The 26610-nt window shown below is 41.6% G+C and overlaps 10 protein-coding genes across 11 annotated transcripts; 3 read left to right on the top strand and 7 right to left on the bottom strand.

Moving 5' to 3' along the window:
• Positions 1 to 42: 42 nt before the first annotated feature.
• On the bottom strand, positions 43 to 1277 carry LOC117137275. Its single transcript, XM_033298648.1, has one exon. The coding sequence runs from the start codon at positions 1108 to 1110 to the stop codon at positions 247 to 249; it is 864 nt and encodes a 287-aa protein (XP_033154539.1). The 5' UTR covers positions 1111 to 1277; the 3' UTR covers positions 43 to 246.
• A 289-nt stretch (positions 1278 to 1566) lies between these two features.
• LOC117148547 (protein limb expression 1 homolog) lies at positions 1567 to 3501 on the bottom strand. 2 transcript variants are annotated; one of them, XM_033315984.1, is made up of 5 exons: positions 3378 to 3501; positions 2785 to 2943; positions 2549 to 2712; positions 2299 to 2489; positions 1567 to 2208 (listed from the first exon to the last, which is right to left on the bottom strand). In XM_033315984.1, exons 2-5 carry the CDS (start codon positions 2855 to 2857, stop codon positions 1830 to 1832), a joined length of 807 nt encoding a protein of 268 aa, XP_033171875.1. In that variant the 5' UTR covers positions 2858 to 2943; positions 3378 to 3501; the 3' UTR covers positions 1567 to 1829. The 2 variants fall into 2 exon arrangements, with proteins under 2 accessions (XP_033171875.1, XP_033171883.1); XM_033315992.1 differs by having other exon boundaries at positions 3393 to 3490.
• Positions 3502 to 3796: 295 nt separating this feature from the next.
• Positions 3797 to 4952, bottom strand: LOC117148559. The gene is made up of 3 exons (XM_033316006.1): positions 4816 to 4952; positions 4432 to 4755; positions 3797 to 4376 (listed from the first exon to the last, which is right to left on the bottom strand). The coding sequence occupies exons 1-3, from the start codon at positions 4853 to 4855 to the stop codon at positions 4141 to 4143; spliced, it is 600 nt and encodes a 199-aa protein (XP_033171897.1). The 5' UTR covers positions 4856 to 4952; the 3' UTR covers positions 3797 to 4140.
• Positions 4953 to 5250: 298 nt separating this feature from the next.
• LOC117137634 (cullin-associated NEDD8-dissociated protein 1) lies at positions 5251 to 9771 on the top strand. Its single transcript, XM_033299169.1, has 8 exons — positions 5251 to 5477; positions 5543 to 5926; positions 5985 to 6274; positions 6356 to 6518; positions 6580 to 7938; positions 8010 to 9237; positions 9301 to 9447; positions 9515 to 9771. The coding sequence occupies exons 1-8, from the start codon at positions 5433 to 5435 to the stop codon at positions 9643 to 9645; spliced, it is 3747 nt and encodes a 1248-aa protein (XP_033155060.1). The 5' UTR covers positions 5251 to 5432; the 3' UTR covers positions 9646 to 9771.
• A 266-nt stretch (positions 9772 to 10037) lies between these two features.
• LOC117137642 (ATP-dependent Clp protease proteolytic subunit) lies at positions 10038 to 11137 on the bottom strand. The gene is made up of 3 exons (XM_033299181.1): positions 10989 to 11137; positions 10510 to 10935; positions 10038 to 10453 (listed from the first exon to the last, which is right to left on the bottom strand). The coding sequence occupies exons 1-3, from the start codon at positions 11028 to 11030 to the stop codon at positions 10160 to 10162; spliced, it is 762 nt and encodes a 253-aa protein (XP_033155072.1). The 5' UTR covers positions 11031 to 11137; the 3' UTR covers positions 10038 to 10159.
• A 517-nt stretch (positions 11138 to 11654) lies between these two features.
• Positions 11655 to 13233, top strand: LOC117145308 (cathepsin L1). The gene is made up of 5 exons (XM_033310905.1): positions 11655 to 11789; positions 11851 to 12003; positions 12092 to 12478; positions 12731 to 12891; positions 12942 to 13233. The coding sequence occupies exons 1-5, from the start codon at positions 11655 to 11657 to the stop codon at positions 13135 to 13137; spliced, it is 1032 nt and encodes a 343-aa protein (XP_033166796.1). The 3' UTR covers positions 13138 to 13233.
• A 1131-nt stretch (positions 13234 to 14364) lies between these two features.
• LOC117150286 (short stature homeobox protein 2) lies at positions 14365 to 20104 on the top strand. Its single transcript, XM_033317105.1, has 5 exons — positions 14365 to 14764; positions 15964 to 16274; positions 17227 to 17284; positions 19101 to 19414; positions 19900 to 20104. The coding sequence occupies exons 1-5, from the start codon at positions 14365 to 14367 to the stop codon at positions 20077 to 20079; spliced, it is 1263 nt and encodes a 420-aa protein (XP_033172996.1). The 3' UTR covers positions 20080 to 20104.
• A 286-nt stretch (positions 20105 to 20390) lies between these two features.
• On the bottom strand, positions 20391 to 23763 carry LOC117144918 (FERM domain-containing protein 5). The gene is made up of 8 exons (XM_033310368.1): positions 23304 to 23763; positions 22494 to 22598; positions 22380 to 22422; positions 22147 to 22320; positions 21705 to 22084; positions 21562 to 21650; positions 21290 to 21504; positions 20391 to 21166 (listed from the first exon to the last, which is right to left on the bottom strand). The coding sequence occupies exons 1-8, from the start codon at positions 23391 to 23393 to the stop codon at positions 20544 to 20546; spliced, it is 1719 nt and encodes a 572-aa protein (XP_033166259.1). The 5' UTR covers positions 23394 to 23763; the 3' UTR covers positions 20391 to 20543.
• A 64-nt stretch (positions 23764 to 23827) lies between these two features.
• On the bottom strand, positions 23828 to 25362 carry LOC117144926 (selenide, water dikinase 2). Its single transcript, XM_033310380.1, has 4 exons — positions 25143 to 25362; positions 24704 to 25082; positions 24452 to 24645; positions 23828 to 24397 (listed from the first exon to the last, which is right to left on the bottom strand). The coding sequence occupies exons 1-4, from the start codon at positions 25297 to 25299 to the stop codon at positions 24015 to 24017; spliced, it is 1113 nt and encodes a 370-aa protein (XP_033166271.1). The 5' UTR covers positions 25300 to 25362; the 3' UTR covers positions 23828 to 24014.
• Positions 25363 to 25598: 236 nt separating this feature from the next.
• On the bottom strand, positions 25599 to 26434 carry LOC117144934 (myotrophin). The gene is made up of 4 exons (XM_033310391.1): positions 26292 to 26434; positions 26125 to 26235; positions 25824 to 25907; positions 25599 to 25769 (listed from the first exon to the last, which is right to left on the bottom strand). Exons 1-4 carry the CDS (start codon positions 26373 to 26375, stop codon positions 25683 to 25685), a joined length of 366 nt encoding a protein of 121 aa, XP_033166282.1. The 5' UTR covers positions 26376 to 26434; the 3' UTR covers positions 25599 to 25682.
• Positions 26435 to 26610: the final 176 nt, after the last annotated feature.

Here is a 26610-nt window from a genome sequence, read left to right as displayed (position 1 = left end):
CAGCGTGAGAATTTCAGAATCAGAATTAAAAATCGGTTTCGGTATGCTTAGAAATGCTGTATTTCGCAAAATATACCAATGACTATGTACATAATATACACTATAAATATTTAGGTTAGATAACTTGAGTTACAAGGGGCTGAAATTGTGTAATTAAATTCACAAATAACATATATATAGTACACTTGAAACTTACAAAGATATTCAGAGAAATTGTATGAATTAATAAGGTTGACAATTCGCTTATTATATATACATCATCTCAGCCATAGAGGACATCTTTTTGGGAATATGAACAATGGTGTCGAAGTAGCTGGCCAGCTCACCGATGGTAACATCATCGCAATTCCCTGGACTCGCCGAATTGTAGCTGGCCTGCTGCGAGCAGGTTGCTCCCACCAGCGAGACGGCTGACAGAGATCTAGTGGCGGCAGAAACTCCCAAGGTGTCGATCCTATGGCTCTGTGCGGATCCCGAAGGTCCTGGCACGTCTAAAGCACCACCTGAGTGGCGCGCCTTCGATGAACTGCTGTTCCTCGACAAGTGCCAGCTGTTTCCCAGGGTGCTTCGCTTCGACTGGTCGAGCATGGCGTTGCATTCACCTATGACATCGCGAAACGCGCATGTGCAGCTCGACTTTAGTTCGTCGGCGACCTGGTCAACAATATCAGTGGATTCCTCTTTTGGCTTGCACGGCACAATCCTACCGCTGCGCACAATCCATTTGCCATGCTCGCAGCCGTACAAGGACTTCAAAATTGGTGGCCGAAATATGTTTTTCTTCGATGCGCCATTGCGCTTTTGATAGTGCTTCTGGACGCCGTGAGAGCAGCTCAGCGGACTAACTATCTCGAAGGATTCTTCTGGAACAAAGGAGTCCTCATGCTTGCAGTCCTGCAGACAACTCTCGGATCTTCGGCGTGGTCTGCACTTCCAGCGATGTTGTGGTCGGTGCTTGGCGCCATCAGTTGTGGCGCCATCGCAGCCATCAGATGGATCGAATCCATTATCTGCATCGTAAAATGGATTTCGCTTCACACTTTTGACGAGACGATGAGTCTGTGTTATTTTCAACTTGTCCAGATCAGCTGGTAGCTCTTCGGTGGCCATTGTGCTGCTGGGTCCCAGTACTTTGTTTTCCGTGGGGCCTACGATAACGTGTTCGATGTTTGCTCAATGTTATTGAAAGCAATTGGGTGATTTTGTAAACTTTTTGTTCGTTTTTTCCTATTTCTATTGTATGTATGTGTTACATTCACAGAATAACAGATAAGGTAGCGACACAAATGACACTAATATTCAGGGGTGGACTGTGCGCCAATTTGTGGAAGACTGTGTGTTGGAACGATGGAATGAGAAATTAGAAATATGGTCTTACCATTCCTTAGCCAAACATAATTCATTTTGTTAATAATGTTAATGTTAATGTTTTAGATTAGCTGAAAAACACCGGAAATATGATTGTATAAAAAAGTTGAAATCAACTTTGTAGCTTCCCGTGCCTTGGATTCCACAATATATTTGGGCAGCTAAAGAATATTAGCATTCATAAAATACAAATAAACATTTAAGTTAAAATATTATATTTATTTTATTGGATTTAGTCTTATTTGTGTAGCAGCTGTTTTAAAAATCACATTTTCAAAGATTTTTAAATTAATTTTCATAATTTGGAAGTGTTTGTGGGAAGTGTAATAATTTCCGCTTGTTTTTCATCATGGAGATCATATGGTATGCCAATTAAATAAATATTGATCGTCGTTAAAGTTGAAATTATACGATTTATCTAAAAAAGGGTTAATTTCGATCGTGCTTATTAATTTTTTCAATTAATCATCAATTGAAGCCGAGTTAAGGGCACTGCCGCCCAGCTGATTATGGGCTATCATAAGGATATCCTTCTTCTCCTTCGGAAAGCGCAATTCACGCCCAGCCATGCGAAAGGTCTCCAGCTCCCTCTCGGCGAGCACAAGCTCCCTGCGAATAACGCCGGGATTGTCGTGCTCCCTGGCAATCCAATCCAATGCCATCTGCGATCGCATCTCGTCGTCCAGGCTCCGGTTCGAATAGTGGGCCACCACTTCCTGCCTGGAGCAGTGGCGTTCGCGCATTGCCTTCAGCGATCCGTTCCAGTGAAGCAGTTGAAAGACGGTCATGAGCTCCTGGAACTCCAGCATGGTTCTTCCCTTGTTCGCCTCCAGCATGAATCTGAGCTTAGAAAAATGTTTATGAATTGAAAATACTTATAACGATAGGGTTTTAATAGCAAGTGTTTATATTATTGTTTAAGGAACCCACCTGAATGCTCCGATGCCCGACTCTGTGCCCTCGTTGATTTGCGATGTGCCCTTGAAGGAGGTGCGAGCATCCTGAACCGCCTTTTGAATGAACTCATCGCTGATTCGACGCGAAGGATGCTCATTAAAGACGGAATTCATCAGGGCGATCTTGGCCGAACTGCGACGAGCCTCTGCCTTGGTGGGACAGTTCTAAAATGTAGTAAATGTGTTACAAAACATAGCCAACACTTTGCCAATAGCGTATTTACTTGAAAACTTCCAAAGCAGCTTCCTCCAGGAAGTGTTACGAAGCAAATGTATGGCTGGCTATTAGACGGAATCGATTCGTAAATCACAAGGGCTCCATTTTTCAATTCAGCTCCACGAGACTGCTTCATTTGCCAAAACTCTTGAAGGGCTTCAACGACATTTACTGAAAGATATGCGAATTATGCGACTGGTTTATGCCACAATATATAAAAAAACAAACACAAATCAAACAAACCTCTATAATCTCTATCCTCGTAAAATCCAGTTACGGTTGGTAAAACCCAAAATGGTTCTTCGGGGTAGACCATTTTTAAGATTATTCAATATTGTGTTGAACAAAGAATGGTTTCGGGTTTCGTTTTCAGCACAAATAAAACCGCATATCATTCAGTGGCTGCAGAAATTAACATCTAATTAATTTATTGGCCATAAATACTTAGTACGTGTGTGAATTTAATTTTTTGTTCACTAAGAGTCCATTGAAGTGTCGGTAATTAGTTTCGATCTTGATTTCATCAGACAGGAAATATTATACATTAACAGCATATGTTTACATACATACAAGAGATGTATTGTTGCACTGGTGACACTGCCACGTCTTTAAACATATGTACATCGCAACATCCCTCGGCAATTACGAGTTTGTCGCCTAAGTCTTTCGATTCGGTGTGGTCGGAAAGTTTGTTAAATGCGTATGTATTTTGTAGCAATTGCCGTATTAGGTCATAATTTTAACACAAACACAATTATTAGTGTACAATTGCACATATTAAGTAAGTATTTTTATGTTTATTTACACGAGTGTATGATTATTTGTTAGATTTATACCTCTATTGCATTTACATTTCGTTTTATACACTCATATTGTTAATTTTCACTTTTATTTCATCCAGGAGAACGGACCACTAAGGTCACCAGCGAGACGAGAAACCTTTCTGCAGCAATGTAAAAAAAACTGGATACATTACTGTGCCGCAGTGTTGCCAACTATTGGCCACCAGCCAGACGTCATTTAGCGGGAAAAGGCTAAAAAGATCCAAACAAAAGCTAGCTAGCGGGGAAAATATTTTGGTTTTCTGGACAAATATCAAATTTAATATAAAGTAATAAAAATATAGAAGACGTTAAAAATAGCAGAACGCGGAGTGAATATATTTCAGCCCCAAATCCCACAAATGCTGGTAAATATCAAGAGACTAAGATTAAAAGCAATGAACTCTGTTAACTGAACTCCAAAGCCCCATAAGTTAATCTTCTAATTAGTTTTTATAGTTGCTTTAATTCAAAATCACTTCCTAACGAGGTACAATGGTCGCCTTTTCTTACATAATTCCAAGTTAATTATTTATTTACATCGTACACATATAATTGCCAGTTGGAGGCTTAATGTCGGGGTTTAAACTACTAAATATATTGGCTCGTAAAACAAATATTTTTTCACAAATGTAATTCGAAAAAGAGACAACGAACTAGGATAGCTAATGGTATAACATTTTTTCTTAGCATAACTAACATTAATAAATAATTTTTTAGTATTACAAAGTTAAAGAACATTAAACTACAATTAAAAATAGAATTTTTAAACAAGGATCTAAAATAGAACATCAATGCCTTCCAAGTTAGGCATTGGGGGATATAAATTTAATACGTATTCAGGCTCTGCAGGCTCCATGTTTTCTGTGTTGTATATGTATGGCAGGTCACAAAAATCTAGGGGCGGAAGGCATTTGTTTTCCAAATGATTTTCCAATGTGCGCAGATCAAGATAAAGTTGATCCAATAGGCCTTCATAGCCCGCTTGGTTTTCTGACCAGGTCTCTGTGACCGCTGTAATAATACAAACATATAGTACAATTTTCATTGGAACATGAATGGTACTTACGCTTGCTACAGTTCTTCAAACATTTCTCGTTCGGAAAGTCAGTGTAGTTGAACAAATTGACGACTCTGGATTCGCAATTCAAGACGTAGGCGCCCAAAAAGCAGCTATTTGTTTTATACTTAACTTCCTCGCGTTCCTTGTTGACCACATTTTGTTTGGGGGCCTTTCGCAGCGAAAGCTTGGCGATACTGCCCTCGAGTTTTAGAGAAGTGCTTTTAAATGGGGTTATTCCAGGAGTTTGGTGCATCACATTGTCAAGTTTACCAAGAGGTTTCTTCAATACGGAATTCGTAGGGACTCCATTTTTAATGGGATTCGCAGGCACTGCAATAAATAGCTATGTTATTACTAATACGAACGGGAGTCGAACTTAATTCAACTTACAATTAATGCCGGTGTTTTCCTTGTTCAAAATCTGATCCATTTTGTTAGCTTTTATTGGGGTTCAAAAGGTATTTTATTAAATTCTAGCAGTGAGCTGCGATATTGTTTAAAATAATTCCTGAAAATGAGCGGCACTTTCCTAGAGATGGGAGACTCTCAGTGTCACATAGCTGATTTATCGTTAATCTGAAACGATGGTAATGACACAAAGTATTTTACTAGTGAATAACATGGGTATTAATATTTAATAATATATATTTAAATATTAATTTTCATGCAGTACTTAACAAATAAAACTACCTATATTTACTATATACCTATTTACCTATAAATATTTTTCTATCTTGTATTATACCACGAAAATATACCAAAACCCTTATCGGCATCAAAAAGGCATTAGGGATTATTAAGTAACTTTTTTAGTTTTTCAAACTGGGCCCACTTAAGCAGCCTTTATAACAAAATTGAGTGAATATAAAACTTGGAGATTCAATACCGGAAAATTTTCAGTACATTTTCAAGTTTTAGAACACCAAAAATAGGGCAGCCCAAAACAAATATACAATATTTCACCTTTCACTTAATTGCTATCGATCGAACGTTTCAAAGGCTTCGCTATGGCGTCACATCATTACCACCAAATTGCCAATTTGCTGGAAAAAGTATGTATAGAATTTCATTTTTGCAACATAACGAAATTCTAATTCTGCTCTCTCGTCTGCTGCAGATGACGTCGACGGACAAGGACTTCCGTTTCATGGCGACAAACGATCTGATGACGGAGCTACAGAAGGATAGCATCATCCTGGACGACGAGTCCGAGAAAAAGGTGGTGCGAATGGTGCTCAAGCTGCTGGAGGACAAGAACGGCGAGGTCCAGAACCTGGCTGTCAAGTGCCTGGGTCCCCTGGTCAATAAGGTGAAGGAGATCCAGGTGGAGACCATTGTGGACTCACTGTGCGCCAACATGATGTCCAACACGGAGCAGCTGCGCGACATATCGAGTATTGGCCTAAAGACAGTGATTGCCGAGCTGCCCCAATCCTCAAACTCCCTGGCCCCAAATGTCTGCCAAAGGATTACCGGCAAACTGAGCACAGCAATTGAGAAGGTGCGTAATACTGCTATTCCCTAGGCACCCAATCGTTTAATCCGTTGTTCCTTAACAGGAGGACGTCTCTGTGAAACTGGAGTCGCTGGACATTCTGGCCGATTTGCTCTCCCGCTTCGGAGAGTTCCTCGTTCCCTTCCACAGTACCATCCTGAAAGCTCTGATGCCCCAGTTGGCCTCATCGCGCCAGGCTGTTCGCAAGCGTACCATCGTCGCCCTGTCGTTCCTGCTGATCCAGGCCAATAGCAACGCCTACAACGGTGTCATCGATCACCTGCTCGATGGCCTAGAGAACCCACCAAATCCTGCTGCCATTCGAACTTACATTCAGTGCCTGGCTTCGATATGGTAAGTTCCAATTCCTGAAATTGTTATATATTTTATGCCATATGATCTTTAGTTGCAAGTTTATTTAACGTTACTCTTTAGTCGACAGGCTGGCCATCGACTTTGCAATCACATTGATCGTTCCATGCTCCTGCTGAGCCAGTACAGCCAGCGAGATGACGATGAGCTGCGCGAGTTTTGTCTGCAGGCCTGCGAAGCTTTCGTCATGCGCTGCCCAGATGCCATAAACCCGCATATTCCCATGGTAAGCAGTACACATGCTTTATGCTATCTTTCACGTTTAATAACTTATGGTTTTTGGTTAGATCCTGGAGTTGTGCCTCAACTATATCACCTACGATCCAAACTACAACTACGAGACGGATGATGGCGACACTGGCAATGCCATGGACACGGAGGATGATGAGTACGTTGATAGTGAGGAGTACAGTGACGACGACGACATGAGCTGGAAGGTTCGTCGCGCTGCAGCCAAGTGTCTGGAGGTTTTGATATCCACGCGCCAGGAGCTCGTCGAGGACTTCTATCGCAGCCTGAGTCCGGCTTTGATTGCGCGCTTCAAGGAGCGTGAGGAGAATGTTAAGTCCGACATATTTCACGCCTATGTGGCCCTGCTAAAAAACACACGCCTCACCGACGACGTGGCCAACGACCACGACTCAATGGATCAGGTATCGGGGCCGACCTCGCTGTTGATTGAGCAGCTGCCACTCATTGTGAAAGCCATTCAGCCGTTAATGAGGGAAAAATCGATGAAAACGCGTCAAGACTGCTTCCTCTTGCTGCGCGAGCTGTTGAATTCGCTACCAGGCGCCCTGGGTCCCTACTTGGAGAGCATCGTGCCAGGCATAAGCTATTCGCTGAATGACAAGAGTTCGACCAGCAACATGAAGATCGAATCTCTGGGATTCCTTTACTCGCTGCTCCAGGGACATCCGCCGCATGTCTTTCATCCACATATTCCGCTACTGGTGCCCCTCGTAGTGACTTCGGTCTTCGATCCGTTCTATAAGATTGCCACAGAGGCACTTTTGGTGTTGCAGCAGTTGGTGAAGGTGATTCGCCCATTGGAACCGAATGCGGCCAAGTCCGACTTTGATGCACCTTCGTTTGTGGGTCAGGTCTACTCGTGCACATTGCAGAAACTGAAAGTGACGGATGTCGACCAGGAGGTGAAGGAGCGAGCCATAGCCTGCATGGGTCAGATTATCGCCAACATGGGCGACATGCTGCAGAACGAGCTGGCGGTTTGCCTGCCAATCTTCATGGAGCGCCTAAAGAACGAAGTAACCCGGTTGAGCAGCGTGAAGGCGTTGACCCTGATCGCAGCTTCGTCCCTGCGCATAGATCTGACACCCATCCTGCACGACGTGTTGCCCGCTTTGGGCACATTCTTGCGTAAGAACCACCGCGCGCTGAAGCTGCACTCGCTCGATCTGATCAACAAGATCGTGATCAATTATTCGAGCAACTTCGAGGCGAACCTGCTGCAAACAGCCATTGTTGAGATCCCACCGCTCATTTCGGACTCGGATTTGCACGTAGCCCAGTACTCTCTGACGCTTTTGAGCACCGTAGCTCGCAGGCAGCCCCAAGCTCTGGTCGGCATACATGAGCAGTTCTTGCGCTCAGTGCTCATTTTGGTTCGATCTCCTTTGCTGCAGGTGGGTCAAAATAATTATATTGCTAACTGCTGGGCAATTAGCAAAACTAATAACCGATTTCTTTGCTACAGGGATCCGCATTGAATTGCACGTTGGAGCTGTTCCAGGCCTTGGTGCAAACACAGCTGTCTGGCCTGGACTATCATTCGCTCGTCTCGAAACTAATGGCACCAGTTTTGGGTGGCAACGGTGACGGCAACTCCAGAGCCACGGCCGGCGCTCCCAGTGAGGTGGTGCAGCTGCACAAGCAGGCCTATCACTCATCGGCCAAGTGCATTGCTGCCTTGACACAGCAGTGTCCCCAGGTGGCGACCCCATTGGCCACAAAGCTGATCACGGATCTGCAGAAGCGTAACGATACGGAAATCATATTCTGTTTGCTCACCATCGGTGAGATTGGCAGGCACTTTGATCTGAGCTCCATACAGGTGCTGCCGCAGACAATTATTGAATGCTTTGGCGCCACCTCGGAGGATGTAAAGGCTGCAGCCTCGCATGCGCTCGGTGCTGTGTCCGTGGGCAGCCTGCAGACATACCTGCCTCTGATTCTGCACGAGATTGAGGTGCAGCCAAAGAGGCAGTATTTGCTGCTACATTCGCTTAAGGAGGTCATTTCATCGCTATCGGTATCGCCCAGCGGACTCGCTCAGCTCCTGCCCTCGGTGCCATCCATTTGGGACCAGCTCTTCAAGCATTGCGAGTGCTCGGAGGAGGGATCACGCAACGTGGTGGCCGAGTGCCTGGGCAAACTGGTGCTGGTCAATCCCGACGAGCTGCTGCCGCAACTGCAGCAGGCGTTGCGTTCCGAAAGCGCCACCATGCGCACCGTTGTTGTCTCCTCCGTAAAGTTCACCATCTCCGATCAGCCGCAGCCCATTGATGTTCTGCTCAAGCAGAACATTGGCGAGTTTCTGTTTGCCCTGCGAGATCCGGAGCCCCAAGTGCGACGCGTCGCGCTAGTAGCCTTCAATTCGGCGGTACACAACAAGCCCAGCTTGGTGCGCGATTTGCTGCCCACCCTTTTGCCTTGGCTGTACTCGGAGACGAAGGTGAAGAGCGAACTCATTAGGGAGGTGGAGATGGGTCCCTTCAAGCACACCGTCGACGACGGTCTCGACATTCGCAAAGCGGCATTTGAATGCATGTACACACTTCTCGAGCAGGGCTTGGATCGTGTGGATGTCATGCAGTTCCTGGACCATGTCCAGGCTGGTCTGTGCGACCACTACGACATCAAGATGCTGACGTACCTGATGACGGCACGTCTGGCCATCTTGTGCCCGGACAAGGTTCTGCTCAGTGAGTAGTACCAAGGCCTTGTGTACTTGAGATCTCTTATTTTAACTTGCTCAATTCTTTCAGGACTCGATCAATTTATACAGCAACTACGTGATACGTGCACCCACAAGGTGAAGGCCAACTCTGTGAAACAGGAGTACGAAAAGCAGGACGAACTCAAGCGGTCTGCCCTTCGTGCAGTCTCGGCCCTTTCGCAAATACCCAAAGCAAGTAAGTATACTTCTTTAAAAACATTCCATCCTATAGTTTATTACTAATGAAAATTCCTCTTCCATAGACAAAAATCAGCAGTTAGTGGATTTCCTCAAGTCGATCAAAGAAACACCCGAGTTAAACAAGATCTTCGAGTACATACAGAAGGATTCCATCACCGGTAGCTCAGATATTATAGTAATGGATCAGAGTTAAAAGGGAAACTTGGTTTCTAATTCCTTTACTTAATTAAGAATATGCGTTTGCGCACAAACAAGTATCTCTTTTTCTGATATAGCTTTTAAATTTTCTAATAAGAAATAAATGCAGATCGACTTGAAAGAGTTAACTAGTAAACCACTCCCAAAAACTACCGACAACCAAAAACAAACAAATGCCGTATTGAGTACTGTATTTATGAATTTTACTAAAAGTTTATTGATTTGTTTAGCATTTTAACGAGGGAGAATGATGGTTGATAGAATCCATTTGCTCTTCCTGAAAGAGACTAGCTCTACAATCAGATAACGATAATTCCAGATCATCCTCTCTTAACTAAGAGCAACTGGTTACGTAAAGTCTTTTAAACATTAATGATGCAATATTACTAATGCTGAATCATGAGAAAGTCGACATGATTTACTTGGAAAGTGTATATTCTGTGGAAAACTGAATTATTCAAATTGCTTCAAACTTATGATTGAATTTTGGTCTATAGAAATGGGGAAATTTAGGCCGCCTGCTTGCTTCTCTTCTTCTCGCACTCCTCGGGCACGGCTTTGCCGGAGGTGACGCCGCCGTCCGACGCGGGTCCCGTTTCGGAAACAGTCTCTGGAGGATGTTCGAGCACGTGGTCAATGATGCCCAGCACCTTTGCCTCCTCGGGGGTCATAAAGTGGTCGCGCTCCATGCGTCCGCACATCTCTTCGTATGTATTCTTGGCGTGCTTCACGTAGATGTTGGTCAGCTGGCGCTTGATTTTGATAATTTCCTCTGCATGTATTAGGATGTCTGTGGCTTGGCCCTGGACGAGATCGCTTTATCAATTCGGGGGGGATTTTTACACTGGAATGTACTTACTTGTGCGCCACCAGAGGGCTGATGTATCATGATCCGGGCGTTGGGTAGTGAGTACCGCATGCCAGGAGCACCGGCCGCGAGCAGGAGGGATCCCATCGAGCAGGCCTGTCCAACGCACCAAGTTGCAATAGGTGGCTTGACGTACTGCATCGTATCGTAGATCGCCAAACCCGCTGTAACAACACCGCCGGGCGAATTGATGTACAGATGGATCGGTTTGTTGACGTTCTCCGATTGCAGGAACAGCAGTTGAGCCACCACGGTGGAACTGATGTCGTCGGTTATGTTGCCCATCAGGCAAATTATCCGCTCCTTCAGCAGGCGCGAGAATATATCGTAGGCCCGCTCACCGCGGCCAGTTTGCTCGACCACCATGGGAATCAGGTTGATATTGCGAACAGAATTCGCCCGGCCGCCACATTGCGCCTGCAACTCGGTGGATTAATATTGGCATTGCTATGTGGCATGGTTAAACTTACTGAACTAATTTGTAAAAAGCGGGTAACAGCGGTTTTCAGCATGATCCTGGTTTTGTTTTGACGCAAATCAACCGGATTCGCAATGTTACGCAAAACAGCTGTTCTTGAGGCTAAGAATACACACTTTAAATCATTTCTGACACAAATGAAAAGAAACACTGAATTCCGACTGGCATGTAAGACAAAGGGTATTTGAACTTATGTTATGGGTATTCCCAAGTTTTCATCCACCTTTTTTTTCTATTGACATACTGAAAAAAAATCGCAAGACTTGTTGCATAACTCGGAAGAGAGGCCATAATGCATTTCTGTGGGAACGACTGGAATTTTGGGATGAAGTGAAACACAGCACATTTGCAATTAGCAATAACAGCTAATCAAAAATAATAATAAATTCTGCAATTATTATGAGTTTTGTGATTTATGAAAATATTATTTTTTAAATATTTTTAATGTATTTATTGTACTAATTATACCATTAAAAGCAAAAAACTATTCTTGATGTATAATCTTGTTTTGTTTTTTGTCAGCTTATATAAAATAGTATGCTCCTTATAAATGTTTTTAATAGGTGCTCACAGCTTCGATCAAACTTTTCGTTGGTTTTTAAAGAAAGCATAAATATGCTTAGTTGCAATTTTAGTTTATTGGCAGTAACTGAAGGTAATGGACTCGAAAGCAATGTGGAAATTAATTTTCTTTAGCTGTTTATGTGGCCTAAATAGTCAAATTGTAACTTCCAATTTAAACGAAGGAAATTCTTCTTCCTCAAATTGCAAGAGCGAATTCGAAAAGTTTAAGGTAAGCTTTGGGAAAATATAAATTAAAACTATTAAGAGCTTATAAATGCATAACCTTGTAGAATAATAACAATCGCAAATATCTTCGCACCTACGATGAAAGCCGAAGTTACAAAGCGTTCGAGGAAAATTTCAAAGTTATTGAGGAGCACAACCAAAACTATAAGGATGGTCAAACGAGTTTTAGGTTGAAGACAAATATTTTCGCTGATATGGTATGTATTTAAAAAAATATATAAATGCATCTGAAAACAATATATAATATTTACAACAATAATAATATTTAAATATGTTTAAAACCAGAGCACAGATGGTTACCTCAAGGGATATTTGCGACTGTTGAAGAGCAATATTGAAGACAGCGCGGATAATATGGCCGAAATAGTTGGTTCTCCTCTAATGACCAATGTGCCCGAAGATTTGGATTGGCGGAGTAAGGGATTCATCACACCACCGTACAATCAACTTACCTGCGGTTCGTGCTACGCCTTCTCCATAGCCGAGAGCATCGTGGGTCAGGTTTTCAAGCGAACCGGGAAAATATTGAGCCTGAGTAAGCAACAAATCGTGGACTGCAGTGTGTCCCATGGAAACCAAGGATGCGTCGGCGGCTCCCTGCGAAATACTTTGAGTTATTTGCAGAGCACGGGCGGCATAATGAGGGATCAGGATTATCCGTATGTGGCAAGGGTAATTAGAAGTGCAATACACTTTAGAAGATAGTTGCTTTTTGTACTTACATACATATATAAGAATGTCAGTTACACCGTAGACCAAGTGTTAGAAAGACTACAAAACGAACTATTCATTTAATTGGTAATTTCAGAATCTTACGAATCTTTTGTTTTTTAAACATAGTATAGTATGGAAAGTAGAATATTTAGTTATTACAGGCAATATAACAAATTCTAACTAATGCTAAATAATGCTTATGTTTTTCAGAAAGGCAAATGCCAGTTTGTACCCGATTTATCCGTAGTTAATGTATCATCCTGGGCCATTCTTCCCGTGCGCGATGAGCAGGCCATCCAGGCAGCAGTTACCCACATTGGACCAGTTGCCATATCTATAAATGCCTCCCCAAAGACATTTCAACTGTACAGGTAATGGCCGTAACTAGTAATTATATTTAAAATTTACCCTTTTGTCTCAGCGACGGCATCTACGATGACCCCTTGTGCTCCTCGGCTTCCGTAAATCATGCCATGGTGGTAATTGGTTTTGCAAAGGATTATTGGATACTAAAGAATTGGTGGGGCCAAAATTGGGGCGAAAATGGTTATATACGAGTTCGCAAGGGAGTCAATATGTGCGGACTTGCCAATTATGCCGCTTATGCAATTGTTTAAACTAATGCTCCTAGATATTTATGTATAAAATAAATATCTAAAGAAAATATCAACAAATTCATGTTTCCAAGTCTATAAACTGACGAGAAAATAAATGATTTTTTAATAATAACGAATGAATATGCAAGTCTAGATGTCTCTATCTCAATGGGTTTGAAAAGTTGACAAATGAATGGGTTTACACTGTGCAACACAGTTCGGTTTGAGAAATGAAGATGGCACATGTTCGTTCTGTAAAAACTAGGACATTATCTGAGTATATACGTCCTTCGATTGGTTTCTTGTGCAATAAACTGAGCAATGAGTTATGCCACCTTTGTAGCCCAGTGTCATTAGCACAAAGTTGAAGTAATGAATATGGGGGGCGTGGCAAAGCGCCAACTCAGATCCATGTTTTATGGCACTGAGCCCGCCCACAAATCGATAAAACAGCTCCCCAAACGACGACGACGACTTTGTGAAATAAAAATAATGCCCTTTTCCTGTGGATTTGCGTGGCAAGCACAGCGATTTAAATGGTGTTTATAAAGTGCCAAAAGCTGAGCGCTGGAAATCCTTCGACCAGGACCGGAAACTTCCGCGCAAAACTCCTCCCACATGGCATCATTTATTGCAATTATAATGTGTTTCATTGCCGCTTAATGGATAAATAGTGCTCCATAATGGCTATAACCAATAATAGGAAAGTAAGCTGGAATCGCTGAGCGTGCAACCACTTTGCCTGCTCCGTAGACCAATGAGAGCAATTGAAAGGACCTCCGTAGGCAGGACTTCACTTAACTTTACACTGCCCCGCCGACTTGGGGTGGATTTTTAAGGACTCACGCGAGAGAGAGAGTGAGAGCGAGCTCGCTAGAAACTGAAGGGGAAGAGAGTGAAGTAAAGTGCTGTTCCAGGACCAAAGAAATTGCTAATTGAATAGAGTCAAGATGTTGAACTAGTCATATTTGCCCATTAAAACAGGCAGTCATCCGTTCAAGCTTGGCCAAAATCGAAGCGCCAAGATTCTTTATTCCGTCGCTCTCTCGAACAATTTAAGCGTGGGATTCGATTGTGGATAATCCGCAGGACATGCGCAGCAATAAAGAGCCAACTGAGGTGATTAGGCACGCCGATTGCCATTGGTGTTGACTATAAAATAGTCGGCAGCTTAGTTTCGTTACAGCAACTTATGCTCGAACGCATAAAAAAGCAGCGGCATTTATTTGTTTACCCAAGCCAAGGATAATGGAGCAGCTGGCCCAGTTTGTCACCAAGTCCTTTGAGTTCAATCTAACTAACAACAGTGTTCACGCCTTATTCAATTCGATGACGGGCGCGCGTCTCAAAAAACCCACGGAAGTGAAAAACTCCATATTCATAAACTCGATCAGTTCCGGCGGCAGTTACGCCGATACGTGCGCGAGTGGCGAGGAGTCCGTGGACATAGACATTACCGACCTGTCCGTATCCGAGAGCAACACGATCCTCGCGGTGGATCCGGAGCCACCGGAAGAAACCCATTTGCAGCGCGAGGAGCATGTGGACACCTATAGCCTTAGTCCCGCTCCCCACAAGGCCGCGGTGGAGCTGAAGCCCAAGAACTGGCTAATTTCGGAGGATTTGGACGTGGACTCGCAGCCGGAAGGTAACTTCACTAAGTGGATATGATGGGTAGTACTGCTAGATATCGCTTAAGACATTCCGTAAGCTGATATCTTAAGATAATCCGCAATCTGATATCCGTCGGAGATTGAATTTGTATGGTCCAAACCAAATTTATTTCTTTTGTTTTAAATATTTTGTACAACAATAGATAATTTATTATGCCCCTGCCATTTAGTATCATAATTACTCATTTATTTGCCCAAATTAGGGATTACGATATCTTTAATTTTATATTTGTGGCTTAAATTGCTAAAAATGGGCTTAAAACCAAGTGGATGTCGCTCAATAATAAAAAAAACTAAAAAGTTGTTGAATAATTAGAATGTTCGTTAATAATTATGACTTTTTGATTTATGTTTTTTCTATTACACATGGATCGAATGCAAAAAACGCGACAAAGTAAGGATATTACGTTTATACGGACAGAAAAACGGACAAACAAACGGTCATGGCTTGATCGAAATATACTTTCTACGGTATAGGTTAAAATCAAGGTTTGAAAAAGATAATTGGCTATAAACCTTTTTCCTATACCTTTTTCCGTCGCGTATCCATATTTAACAGCAATTCGTAATTTATTGGATCGATTCAACTAACCAATCTTGTGAATATAATGCATGTAGTGTATTAGATATCCATAAATATTTGAGTTAATAAGCCAGTAGTTGTAGCACCAAATTTATATTCATAAAAAAACTGCCTATTAAATTTGTGAAACATAAATTATCTGTTGTGCTACAAGTTTCAAATAAAATTATTATCATTAATTATGAATAGGACATAATGTCAATAGAATCCGTCGGAAAGTGAACTTGCATTTTAGGTGCGTAACATATCAATAATCAATCATTTTAATTAAATAAAGACTAATGGCTTTTTTGCCGTTTTTATAACCAGTATAAATAGAGAAAGAAATCTTAAAGTTAAGAATGATACATTATAATAATATAATTATTATAATAATTATACATACATCGGGAACAAAATCTACGGACTTAATATCTTTTAAGAGACATCATGATAAATTTGTATGAATTTCTTTTTAATTTTAAAAGTGTAAAAACATGAACCATGTATTTAAAATAATAGGAAAAACTTGTGTTTTATGTTCTAGATCGATTAATATTAGGTATGCCTTACGCATATGTACATATATAGCAAACACTATAACCTTTTCAGATCCAAAACTGTCTGGATTGCCCACTGCCAGTATAACCGAATGCACGGAGGACAGTAATACGCCGAAGCTGGCGCCGGATAAGCCATTATTGCCGGAGGAGTGCGTCTCCCCGGAGCCCAGTCGCAACCGGGAGCACTGCGATACGCTGGACTCGTCGCTGGTGAACACCAAGCAGCGGAGATCGCGGACGAACTTCACCCTGGACCAGCTGAACGAGCTGGAGCGACTGTTCGAGGAGACCCACTATCCAGATGCCTTCATGCGCGAGGAGCTGAGTCAGCGACTGGGCCTCAGCGAAGCTAGAGTGCAGGTAATTATGTCCGCGCAGCTACTCCATAAATTATACCCCGATTGCAACTTGACATTGGAAATGTCCGAGGACGCCCCTTTGGACACCACGAGGTCCAAATTGATTTTCAATGGTTATTCATTACACTTGTACTAATGACAACCAGACATTGTCTCCCCGAAATATTGCGACCGAATGTGGAAGCAGTGACTTTGATTTTTCAACCACCGGCATAGTGAAAATAATGATTGGCAAGCCGAAGTTTATATACCCTAAAGAAAACTAGAAAATGATTCAATCAACGAAGTTTTTCAATTACTGTAATCCGGTTTTTACCAGAATACATAGATACTATTTCCGATGATAATAATACCTATCTTTGGTAAAGATGAAGACTGCACAGATCTGCAGAGTAAGGGACGGACAGATATACGGACATGCGGACTTACGGACAAGTGGATATACGGACACGCGGACTTACGGACAAAGTGACACAGCTCGTCTAGCGATGCTGATCCATAATATATACTTTATAAGAGCAGAAGTTAAAATTCCAAGCTTCTAGGGAAATGCACATACCCTTTGTAAGGGTATAGAGATATGGGGTGTTAAGTGGTTTACGCCACCCTTTGTCGTCTGGGACACAAGTAGAAAATTGCTCGAGCATCGGGGGGCCGGTTAGAGATTAAATGCTCAATCAGGGTGCTGGAATAGGCACTATGTGGTCATGAAATATGTAGTTACAATTCCAAAGCCAGCAGGAGTGTCACTTTTTTTATGGTCCGTAATAAATTGCAACTTTTCGCCCGCTAAAATCTCTAAGAAGTTCGCATCTGCCGAGATTAATGCGAAAAAAACAGTGATAATTCAGTACTTGAAGCAACTAATGACCAAATCGGATATCATAATGTCTCAATTTCCTAATTTATATTAATGAAACAAGCATTTCATTTATGAATATGTGTACTTGCAGGTTTGGTTTCAAAATAGAAGGGCGAAATGTAGAAAGCACGAAAACCAAATGCACAAAGGTGAGCAAATAACTAAGGCTCCTCCCAAGTTAACTTTAAATCATTAATGTAATTAGAAACTAGCATAAATTGGTGCCCCTTTTTTTTAAGCACCGCTCACCTTATCCAACTTTTCGCCAATTAAGCTTAATGAAAGTGTAAATTGCAATTAGTTAAGTACACAAAAATCAGGCTAGACCATTTACATTTCGGAATGCTGCTGTTCATTTTCCGGCTTATCAACTTGCCGGGGCCAATATGTTACGGTTTTCACAGTTGTTTAAATGTCTCTTCATTAATTCATTTGGCTTTCCGTTTCCGGTTCAACCCTCGTTTCCAAGGACTTAACCCCCCCGCCCATCCATCAACTCCCCGCTCCCGCCGCCACTCAATAGAGTTTGTATCCTTCGTTTTATTGCCCGAATATTTAATTTGATGAAGTTAGCAATGATTTGTGCGCTGCTGTCGCTAAAAAAAGAAGCGTTCTTATTTTATGTATATTGCCGAAGGGATTTCACTGGCTAAAATCTGAGCAGATGCGCTTGCGAGTCCTGATTATAATTCGAAAGGCAAACAAACTGAACTGAAAACCCAGAGGTGTTAAGGTGCGCGAAAAATGTTTTTTTTTTCGAGTTTAGAAGAATGCAAATCAATACATTTACGCATTTATGACTTACTGAGTGTGTGTTTTTTCACATAAAAATAAATCGCATTCGGGCAGCTCAGCCTAATTGGATTAAAAAAGATATAAGCGCATTTATCAAATTTGCCGCCTAATGCGACCGTATTTCAATACTGGACCTTCGGGCATAAAAAAGTTTTCGGAAATGTAATCAAATTGAAATTTGGCATAAAAAGCACGGCAGACACGGCGAATGGCCAGCACTTTATGGGTCCATATCAATTCTCAGGCTCTTCGCCACGGTGAACCACCCATAAACAAGACGTTAACCTGGCCTCCAGTTCCCAGGAGACCCATTTGTATGTGCCGCTCCACTCCAGAAATTTCGCCCGCCAGCGGTAACACGTCCCTGTGGTTCCGGCTATCCGGCTCTCCGGCTTTCCGGGGCGTTTTCCGTGCAATAAATTACAAAATGAATTCAATTACTTGTCACTGAATCTTAAAACGATTTGCCAATCTAGCAGGTACGGGCATATCCATCTAAGCAGAGTGATTGCCGGCAGTGAATCCTTCGGATAATCTTTAAAATATTGCTTATTTCTTTGGTGCATCTTAAAAATTAAAGACACTTTCTTATACACTCAAAACTAAATGCAAATATGTTTGTACTTTTTTACCCAATTTTATTCTATAACCTCACACAAAAAGGGTTGCAGTATTTAAGCTTTTTGCTTGAGCATATTATTAATACTTGTATATTATTAATAATCTATAAACTCTATTCGTCTTTTAAGTTATAAGCAGAATTTTATATTAAATATCACTAACCTGCATGTTACATTTTTTAGCGAATGTTTTTAAAGGTTCATATTTAAAAAATCCCATGGATAAGTGCGTAAAATTTATAATTTAAACTAATTTATATGCTTAATAAATTAATCTCACTAAAGGGCTTAAATTCTCACCATTGAAGCTACATTAAATGAAAAATCCAAAATTTTTACAGAATATACAAACTCTAAACTTTTTCCCATAGCTCATAATCACAATGAACCTCAATTAAATAAATAAACTAACTTTTACCAACAATTCTTCCAACGAAAACACTTACTTTTTTAGTTTCTTACAATAAAAGTCATACTTAAATCTATACTTAAGTCACACAAACCCTATCCAAGTGCAACACATCTCATATAATCCACGTATACTTTGAAGGATTCCTCGTGGGCAGTCGGAGTCCGCCGATCGCCACTCCGCTGGAACCATGTCGCGTGGCTCCCTACGTCAGCCTGGCCGCCCTCCGCAGCTCATCCGTTCCATCCCATCCTGCCGCAGTGACCAGCTCGAATCCGCAGGCACCCGGAGGCTCCGGGGCCAGCAGTTCCGGCAAGGTGGTCACCGTGGACTCGCCACATAATCACAATCCGGCGATATCGCGCTCGGCTATCAAACAGTTTTCCAGCACCGTGGCAGCAGCCGCCGCCTTTTCCGCTTTCGATCCGGCCATTATTTCGGTGGCAGCTCACCAGGTAAAATTCCAAATGGTAGTTATTATTATTATTTCAGCAGATTCAGATTAAGATAAAAGTAAATGAGTATGTCGGTAGCTGGTTAAACTTTAGCTCGAAACTTACAATTTTATAATCTCGAAAAAAGTTTTTATTAGAATAACTTGAAATTGTAAAGATTTTATTGCAATTTTAAACCATCGAAAAGGTTTTTAATAGTGCACAGCTTAAAAGATAAATTACTAATAGTATTGAGCATCTTATTATTATTAACCCTTTTTAACTTGATATAGCTTCGGTACATTTTAGGCTATTTAATATGAATTGCTTATAAGGGTGCTATATTATTATTAAAGCACACAAATATAAGATTCTGAAGATTCCGTGCCAAAAAAATACTTCCAAATATTAAATATAATCTATATTGCTCATGGTCCCAACACTCATTATTCAAAATAGATACAATTGTATATGTATCTATATATCTAAACTTTTTCCGATTTCAGTACGCAGCAGCTATAACTAATGGAACCGTGCCGGCTGGCTTGTTTTCTGTGCCCCAGTACTCCATAAATCTGGCCGCCTTCGCCGCCGCCCACAGCAAGAGCTCTTCGATAGCCGATCTCCGGATGAAGGCCAAGAAGCACTCGGAATCGTTGGGTCTGCAGGCGGACATGGTGCTCTAGTGACCACCTGGCAGTAGAACGTAGACATGTACATTCAATTGATGGTGCGGTGGAGTTGCGTCTAGCACCGAAGTAATAAAAAGGATAGCCACATTTATTTATTTAATTAAAGTCTTACTTAATAAATCTAATGAATAAGAATGACTTAAAACCAATATCGACAAATAAAAGAACTGTTTTTGAACGTGCCCTGGATCATCTAGTGCTTCGATTGATCATCTCATTCTTAATTTAGGAGCTCTAGTTGTTGTTTTCCCAAAGATTTTAAAAAAACCAATATTCCAATATTCACCCAATCAAAACAAAGTGTATTAATGTTAAAATTAAATTTCAGGCTTTGGTTTTAATATGGAATCATTATAGCATAAATATTAAAGAATTGCCTTAGGTTCACTATTAAAATACCCGATGCAGATGGAGTAACTGGGACCATAGGTAGTTAGATCTTCCGTAGGTAGGAACTCCTACTTCCCACTTCGACCCAACTTCTCCAGAACGAACTCCTTCAGCGGCTGATAGTACTGATAGCGCAGACAAAGCATTTCGGGTGAGTTGCGCAGCTGCTCGAAGGCCTCCGACTCGGATTCCATGATGAACACGGCCGTTCCGGCCATCGCAAATGCCACAAAAAACACGGACGGAACGAAGGCGTGCAGTAGGTGGAATTTGCGGAACTTCTTCACCTTCCGCGTGGATGGATCCGCGTGCAGGAAGCTATCGGCTGGCGAACTGGAGTTCACGCCGCCATCCGACTGTCCGTAGTAGAGATTGGGCGAGTAGGAGCCGTGCTGTCTGGACTCATTGTGCTTCCTCGGATGATCGTAACCGTTTACGGTCAGCCCGCTCTCAGTGGAAGAATGCTCGACGGAGTCCCGGTAGGCATAGCCACCGATCTGGGTGGCCAGATAGTTGACTCCATCTATGTTCGACGATCGCAGGCGCGCCTCCTCGCAGACCGGCTCCAGGCTGGAGATTTGGATGCCCCCATTGGCCTCGCTCATCCCATGGTCGTGCCCGTAGAAGTGGCCATTTGGCATGCCGTAGCCCAAAGGCTCCGACATCGTGGATCTCGGCAAGCTGCTGTATCCTGAAAAAATTAATAATAATGAATTAGTAAATGATAAACTTATGAACGCGATTTCTGCAGACATATTCGTTTATATTCTTCCATATAGAAGCAAAATACCCAATTTAACTAGAAAGAACTTACTTATCTGTGCTAAATCCCCTTGTGGACTGGACGGCGTGGCTGGCACACTGCTCGCCTTTCGCTTGCTCGAGTTCGAGTTATTCTTTTGTTCCCGCAACGCATTTATGTTTTCAGTCAAAATTTCACGCTCAGTTCTTCCGGTGTATCGGAATTTTGTGCCCCAGGAGAAAAAGCCTCCGCCCGAAATCACAGCTGCACTTTGGCTATTGGGTAATCTGCAAATGAAGCTACTAAGTGAATCTGTATTGATTGATATATATATATATTCTCACGTGAAGAACAGCATTTGTTCAATGGCACATCGCCACAAGTATCGACAAGCTGCGCCAGTTGGACACTTGAAGCCAACAGTATGTTTTTTCTGGAATAAACAAAATGAGCAATCATTTTTCCTGGATTCATGGTGACAACTTACTGGTTCACGACTAGCGTCCGTATAGCTGAGATGCGCTATAAACATTTTGCCCTCGAAATTGATTTTGTGTATTTCGTTCCAGCGAAAATGTTGAGATCTTTTGCCGGCCACGAATGTGCTGATACCCGTATTATTTATGCCGACGTACTGCTGCGATCCGCGGTGATCCTTGACCGGATGCGGATCTATGCCGTAGGTCTCCAGGCCGCGGGCTATGCCCAGGAACTCATCCATGGCCAGGGAGAGATTCTGTCCGGGCTCACGCTTCTTATGCAGCTCGATTATCTTCTTCTCCAGACACTCCGTCTGCCGCAGCGCTAATTCTATGGAAGATACGTAACTGCCCACATGCACGTCTTCGTTATAGTCGCCCAGCTCCTCTGCACAGAAAATAGTATATATAGTTAGCAAGTTAATCCATTAAAATGCGGTTAATCTCTACCTTGAACTATTAGAGCGCCCAGTGCAGCCGCCTCGCCCAAGGAGCAGTATAAGCGACCATGTCGAAGGTCCCTCTTTAACTGCTGGTAGAGCATAATCCGTGCATTTCCGGTCAGTCGAAATGGATCCGCAGGGTAGAACTTCACTCTCAGCGAAAATAAAAGAGGATCCATTTCTGAAATCAAGATTGAAGTTTGAATTTATAGAATGCATGAGGTTTTGTTCTTTACTTACCTTTGCATTGCTTAATTATGGATTTGGACAGATCCAGCCAGTGCTGTTTATAATTTATTCACAAAAGTTTATGTAAATTAGACAAATGCTTATGTTATATATAGTTATACCTACCCTTTGTTTGGAGGAGTCAACATATCGCAAGCCGAAGTAATCCTTCTCCTTGATCTCCAACTCACCGCACAAGTACTCCAATAGGTATATTCCCTTATGGAAGGGCTGTAAAATATGCGATATTTTGATATTATACTTTGTTAAACAACTCCTGATAATGTTTACATATTTTAAAGGTTAAATATGTCCTAGTCATTCGTCTTTTCTACTAATTTTCACTTTCCAAATACTATCACCTCCCAAAAAATGGTAATTTGTGTGACTTGTTTACACCCTCAAGGAAGTGAAATGGGGGTTAGAACTACATAGAAACAACCACAAAGTGTTCTGTAGCTTAATACCAGTTGGCTAAAATTAATTTCAAAGCTTAATAAACTTAACTTCGTTTCAAATATAACTAGCATGTATGCGAATTAAACACAAATTTCAAAGATTTCCATTTTCAGCTTTAATAGCATGCTTTTTGGGGATTACTACATCAATATTTTTGCCGGCAAGCAGAAAGGGCGTTAGCCACCCATCTGTTTACAGCACAAACGCAAAGGACCAAAATATAAGTTACTATGTTTTTATGCATTTACTTGGGACACTCGCGAATGGAAAAAAAAAGTAAGAGCGGGGAATCCCATTAAATTTTAAAATATATTGTGTTATCTAAAATAGCATTCTCTTTAATCGTAGCACAAATTCGGATAGAAAGGAGTACTCCATCGATTGCAGATGAGCAGTGCCTTACGAGTTCAGCAACTGATTCATCCAATGACCGGTCCAATTAGGTTAACATTGACAGAGTTCAAGAGCAGCACAAACCTGAAATTCACACTCTAGGACATCGGAGTCGTCGAGGAGTCGCACAGTGCATTTGTACACAATGTTCCCCTCATTTTTGCTCCTGAACATTTTGTGGATTGGATTGAGTTGACTGCGACACTTTCACGGCTACTTTCACTTGAAACAAAAGTCACTGAATTGGGCGGTTTTTAATTGTGCCAGCTTATTTCAGAGCAAAATTCCGAATGCTTGGCATTCTATTCGTTATTTCAGATATACCAAATATCAAATTCGGCTTTGGCCGTGTCCTTTGCCGTCCTTTAGTGGTTCACGTTAGGGGTGTTTTTCGCGTGGGGAGGCTACTAACGGTATAAAGTACCAAATAAGGACAACTGCCTCGCGAACATGTGTTTGTTCAGATGTGACTGTTGGTATATCGTAGCCCATGGGTGCCATATACTGGAAAAGTCTGCATAAATTAAATATAAACGTGCAAAGCGATGTGGAATGGGGGAGAAACACCAAAATATGCGTTAACTACCGAGTTAGAATACATAGTCCGATAAGAATCGATGATTTGTATATCGACAGTCGATTTTATTATCGCGATAACCAAACTCGATTAAATGGTTTCGTTAATCATCAAAATTATTGCACACTCGCGAGTACAATAAAGTTCAGACTATTTCCGAGCCAGAGGCCTTTAAGAAATAATCCTCATAAGTTGAATGATTAATTACCACCACTTATCTACAGGCTAACTTCGATAAACTCTACATCTTCACACAGAACTGCATCAGACTCATTTGCGGCTGTAACATGTCCAATTTGAAAGGATTTCTGGTCTCCGTTGGTAGCTTCTTCAAAGTCGCGGCAAAATTTATCAGCGGCATCAGCAGGAAGGCATATTAAAAGACCACCAGAGGTTTCCACCGATCTACCAGAACGAAACTTTGTGCTTTGGCCCACCAAGGTGCTGAATTTAAGTACATTTTTGATGATGGGCAACTTGTTGATCTGGAATAAGACCTTTTCCTTTTGGAATTGTGCTAGATTATTGGCGTGACCCAGTAGACCAAATCCGGTGATATCAGTGGCACAGTGCGCTTGATATTTGTGCATTAAGAGGGCGGCTGAAATAGGTATTGTTTAGTTATAAAAACAAAGAATACCAAGGAAGTACTAACCATTTTTGTTCAAATAGGTCATAGATTTCACAGCTATTTCAAAAGTTTCTCTAATATCATCATCACTACATTCGGAAAGCAGCTTCTTGTACTTTTCGGTCTGGTTAAGCTGCCAAAGGTGGGCATCCATCGCCATTTGGCCACCCAAAGGTTTCGTGAGGACCAACACATCGCCTGGCTGCGCGTTCGACGGTCTAAATGGGCATGATATTTTAAATAAATTAAAATATATCATTCCAAGCCAATACTTACAGTATTATTTCCTCCCTGCGGCAGACAGATGTGGCTATGCCACCAATAATGCACCAGGGATTGATCTTCAATTGCCGAATAATCAGCGGGGTATTACGATAGCCATTTGCCTTCAGGGAGTTTTGGAAACCCTTCATCACCAATCCAATCACAACGTCGCGTTCTTTTTCGCTGAAGCTCGTGGAAGTGCTGACGATCATCTCCACGGTATCAAACTGCGTCACCCCAACCGCATAGACATCACTCAAGACATTAGCTAGCGCAATACGGCCCAGTAATTCGGGATCATTGACCATGGGATAGAAGAAGTCAACGGTTTGAATAAGCAAATAGTCCTTGTGCCGCTTGAGTGGTATGACTGCACAGTCCATTCCAGAGCCTGAAAATATGATTTCCCATTAGGATAATCCGCAGATCCGCTGATAGTACTATCTCTCACCGATAAGGTATCCATCATTGTTCTTATTTTCTATTTCTGTTCCCCTTAGGTACTTCTCCAGTACTTTTTGGGGGATTTTGCAACTTCACCCGGTGTGGGTGGTAAACTTAGTAAGCTGGAAGTCTGGCTCAAGCCCATGTTTTTCTGGTTGAAACATTGTGCGCGAATTTCTACGCACCGGTTTTAGAAACAGCTGAGAATATAAAATATCGTTTTCTAAGCTAGTGGCGGCACTTTAATAATTATCGATATTCCTGGTATTCCAGATGGGAGATTCCATATCAGTTTTTAAGGCAAAGATCAGCTGATATCAGCTGACTTCGATAAAATAAGAAAGCTTCTATATTAAATAAATTATACATCCTCAAAAATAATAAAATACGCAATATTTTGTTTATATAAAAGTGGAATATTTCTGTATCAGTTTTTCCAAAACATCGAAATAAATAGTTGACGTTTTTAAAAGCTATACACGACTGTATTTAAAAGTGTACTTGATACTGAAACATAAGGTTTGTATCCTAAAATGACATGTACATATTATGCAAGGAGTTTCTTAATCTCGTCTTTTTCCGCCGCCTCAAGGTAGCTTTGGCCATCTGGAGTAGAACCATTTTTATCAGCGCCCTGCAATAGAAACATGTTAATTTGGCGTATATGTAGATACAAGGAAACACGAACCACTTTCAGAAGTAATTCAACACAGCTCGTATGTCCTTCCCAAATGGCAGCCAGAATGGGGGTAATACCATGTTTGTCCTTTTTCTGCAATACATATTAGTTTATTACAATTATGTTCTATTATTATACGTAGACCGGCATATCTTGGGTGCACACCTGGTTCATTTGTTTTGCTTGGGACTATGACTAAACAAATGTAGGTGGAGCAGACGTGTATATATGTGCACAAATATATGAAACCAGTAACTGACGAAACATTAATGATTCACGGCCGAGTAATTCGGCATTGTGAGCTACTTACATTGATGTCGGCTCCTAAACTTATAAGAAACTTCAGGACATTCAGTTGTCCAAAATCTGCTGCATAGTGCACTGGAAAACGTCCCTTGATTTCCTCATTCACCTTTTGTGCCTGTATACAAATTTTATTAATTAATTCCAAAAATGTAGAGAGCATTAGCAACGCACATCATTCTGAAATGCGGCTTGCACCGCATCGATCTCTCCGTTTTTTATGGTCCAAATAATGTCTTCATTAGAAATCGCACTCATTTTTATTTTTCTTTTGGGCCGACTTGTCAAATACTGCTAGAGACGGAACTTTTGCTGTGACACTTGTTCAGATCCGATAATTATTTGCTACATCTGGAATTTGCGAATTATCCAGGGTGTTGGTATATTTTAGTATTTTATATTAACAGTCTATCTAAAAAGTAATTGTGCGTTAATCTTTAAATGTATCAACAGTCATGGGATTTTGTATAATATAGTATTTATTATTTTATTT

Source organism: Drosophila mauritiana, chromosome 2L, assembly GCF_004382145.1.
Source record: "Drosophila mauritiana strain mau12 chromosome 2L, ASM438214v1, whole genome shotgun sequence".
Lineage (NCBI taxonomy): Eukaryota > Metazoa > Arthropoda > Insecta > Diptera > Drosophilidae > Drosophila > Drosophila mauritiana.
Note: the sequence above shows the minus strand (reverse complement) of the source record. Positions and strands in the feature narration are given on the sequence as shown.

Bases quoted from the DNA above. Each gene is read 5' to 3' on its own strand.
- LOC117137275 (XM_033298648.1), bottom strand. From the start codon at position 1,110: ATGGCCACCGAAGAGCTACCAGCTGATCTGGACAAGTTGAAAATAACA.
- LOC117148547 (XM_033315984.1), bottom strand. From the start codon at position 2,857: ATGGTCTACCCCGAAGAACCATTTTGGGTTTTACCAACCGTAACTGGA. The intron at 2,713-2,784 runs GTTTGTTTGATT...CATATCTTTCAG, and splicing joins CGAGGATAGAGATTATAGAG to TAAATGTCGTTGAAGCCCTT. The intron at 2,490-2,548 runs GTAAATACGCTA...ACTACATTTTAG, and splicing joins GCTGCTTTGGAAGTTTTCAA to AACTGTCCCACCAAGGCAGA.
- LOC117148559 (XM_033316006.1), bottom strand. From the start codon at position 4,855: ATGGATCAGATTTTGAACAAGGAAAACACCGGCATTAATT. The intron at 4,756-4,815 runs GTAAGTTGAATT...TATTTATTGCAG, and splicing joins GGAAAACACCGGCATTAATT to TGCCTGCGAATCCCATTAAA. The intron at 4,377-4,431 runs GTAAGTACCATT...GTATTATTACAG, and splicing joins TTTGAAGAACTGTAGCAAGC to CGGTCACAGAGACCTGGTCA.
- LOC117137634 (XM_033299169.1), top strand. From the start codon at position 5,433: ATGGCGTCACATCATTACCACCAAATTGCCAATTTGCTGGAAAAA. The intron at 7,939-8,009 runs GTGGGTCAAAAT...TCTTTGCTACAG, and splicing joins TTCGATCTCCTTTGCTGCAG to GGATCCGCATTGAATTGCAC. The intron at 9,448-9,514 runs GTAAGTATACTT...CCTCTTCCATAG, and splicing joins TTCGCAAATACCCAAAGCAA to ACAAAAATCAGCAGTTAGTG.
- LOC117137642 (XM_033299181.1), bottom strand. From the start codon at position 11,030: ATGCTGAAAACCGCTGTTACCCGCTTTTTACAAATTAGTTCA. The intron at 10,936-10,988 runs GTAAGTTTAACC...ACCGAGTTGCAG, and splicing joins GCTTTTTACAAATTAGTTCA to GCGCAATGTGGCGGCCGGGC. The intron at 10,454-10,509 runs GTAAGTACATTC...GATCTCGTCCAG, and splicing joins AGCCCTCTGGTGGCGCACAA to GGCCAAGCCACAGACATCCT.
- LOC117145308 (XM_033310905.1), top strand. From the start codon at position 11,655: ATGGACTCGAAAGCAATGTGGAAATTAATTTTCTTTAGCTGTTTATGT. The intron at 11,790-11,850 runs GTAAGCTTTGGG...ATAACCTTGTAG, and splicing joins GCGAATTCGAAAAGTTTAAG to AATAATAACAATCGCAAATA. The intron at 12,892-12,941 runs GTAATGGCCGTA...CTTTTGTCTCAG, and splicing joins AAGACATTTCAACTGTACAG to CGACGGCATCTACGATGACC.
- LOC117150286 (XM_033317105.1), top strand. From the start codon at position 14,365: ATGGAGCAGCTGGCCCAGTTTGTCACCAAGTCCTTTGAGTTCAATCTA. The intron at 14,765-15,963 runs GTAACTTCACTA...TAACCTTTTCAG, and splicing joins CGTGGACTCGCAGCCGGAAG to ATCCAAAACTGTCTGGATTG. The intron at 17,285-19,100 runs GTGAGCAAATAA...TATACTTTGAAG, and splicing joins CGAAAACCAAATGCACAAAG to GATTCCTCGTGGGCAGTCGG.
- LOC117144918 (XM_033310368.1), bottom strand. From the start codon at position 23,393: ATGTTCAGGAGCAAAAATGAGGGGAACATTGTGTACAAATGCACTGTG. The intron at 22,599-23,303 runs GTTTGTGCTGCT...CATATTTTACAG, and splicing joins TCCTAGAGTGTGAATTTCAG to CCCTTCCATAAGGGAATATA. The intron at 22,085-22,146 runs GTAGAGATTAAC...TTTTCTGTGCAG, and splicing joins GGGCGCTCTAATAGTTCAAG to AGGAGCTGGGCGACTATAAC.
- LOC117144934 (XM_033310391.1), bottom strand. From the start codon at position 26,375: ATGAGTGCGATTTCTAATGAAGACATTATTTGGACCATAAAAAACGGA. The intron at 25,908-26,124 runs GTAAGTAGCTCA...TATGTATTGCAG, and splicing joins GTTTAGGAGCCGACATCAAT to AAAAAGGACAAACATGGTAT. The intron at 25,770-25,823 runs GTTCGTGTTTCC...TTTCTATTGCAG, and splicing joins TTGAATTACTTCTGAAAGTG to GGCGCTGATAAAAATGGTTC.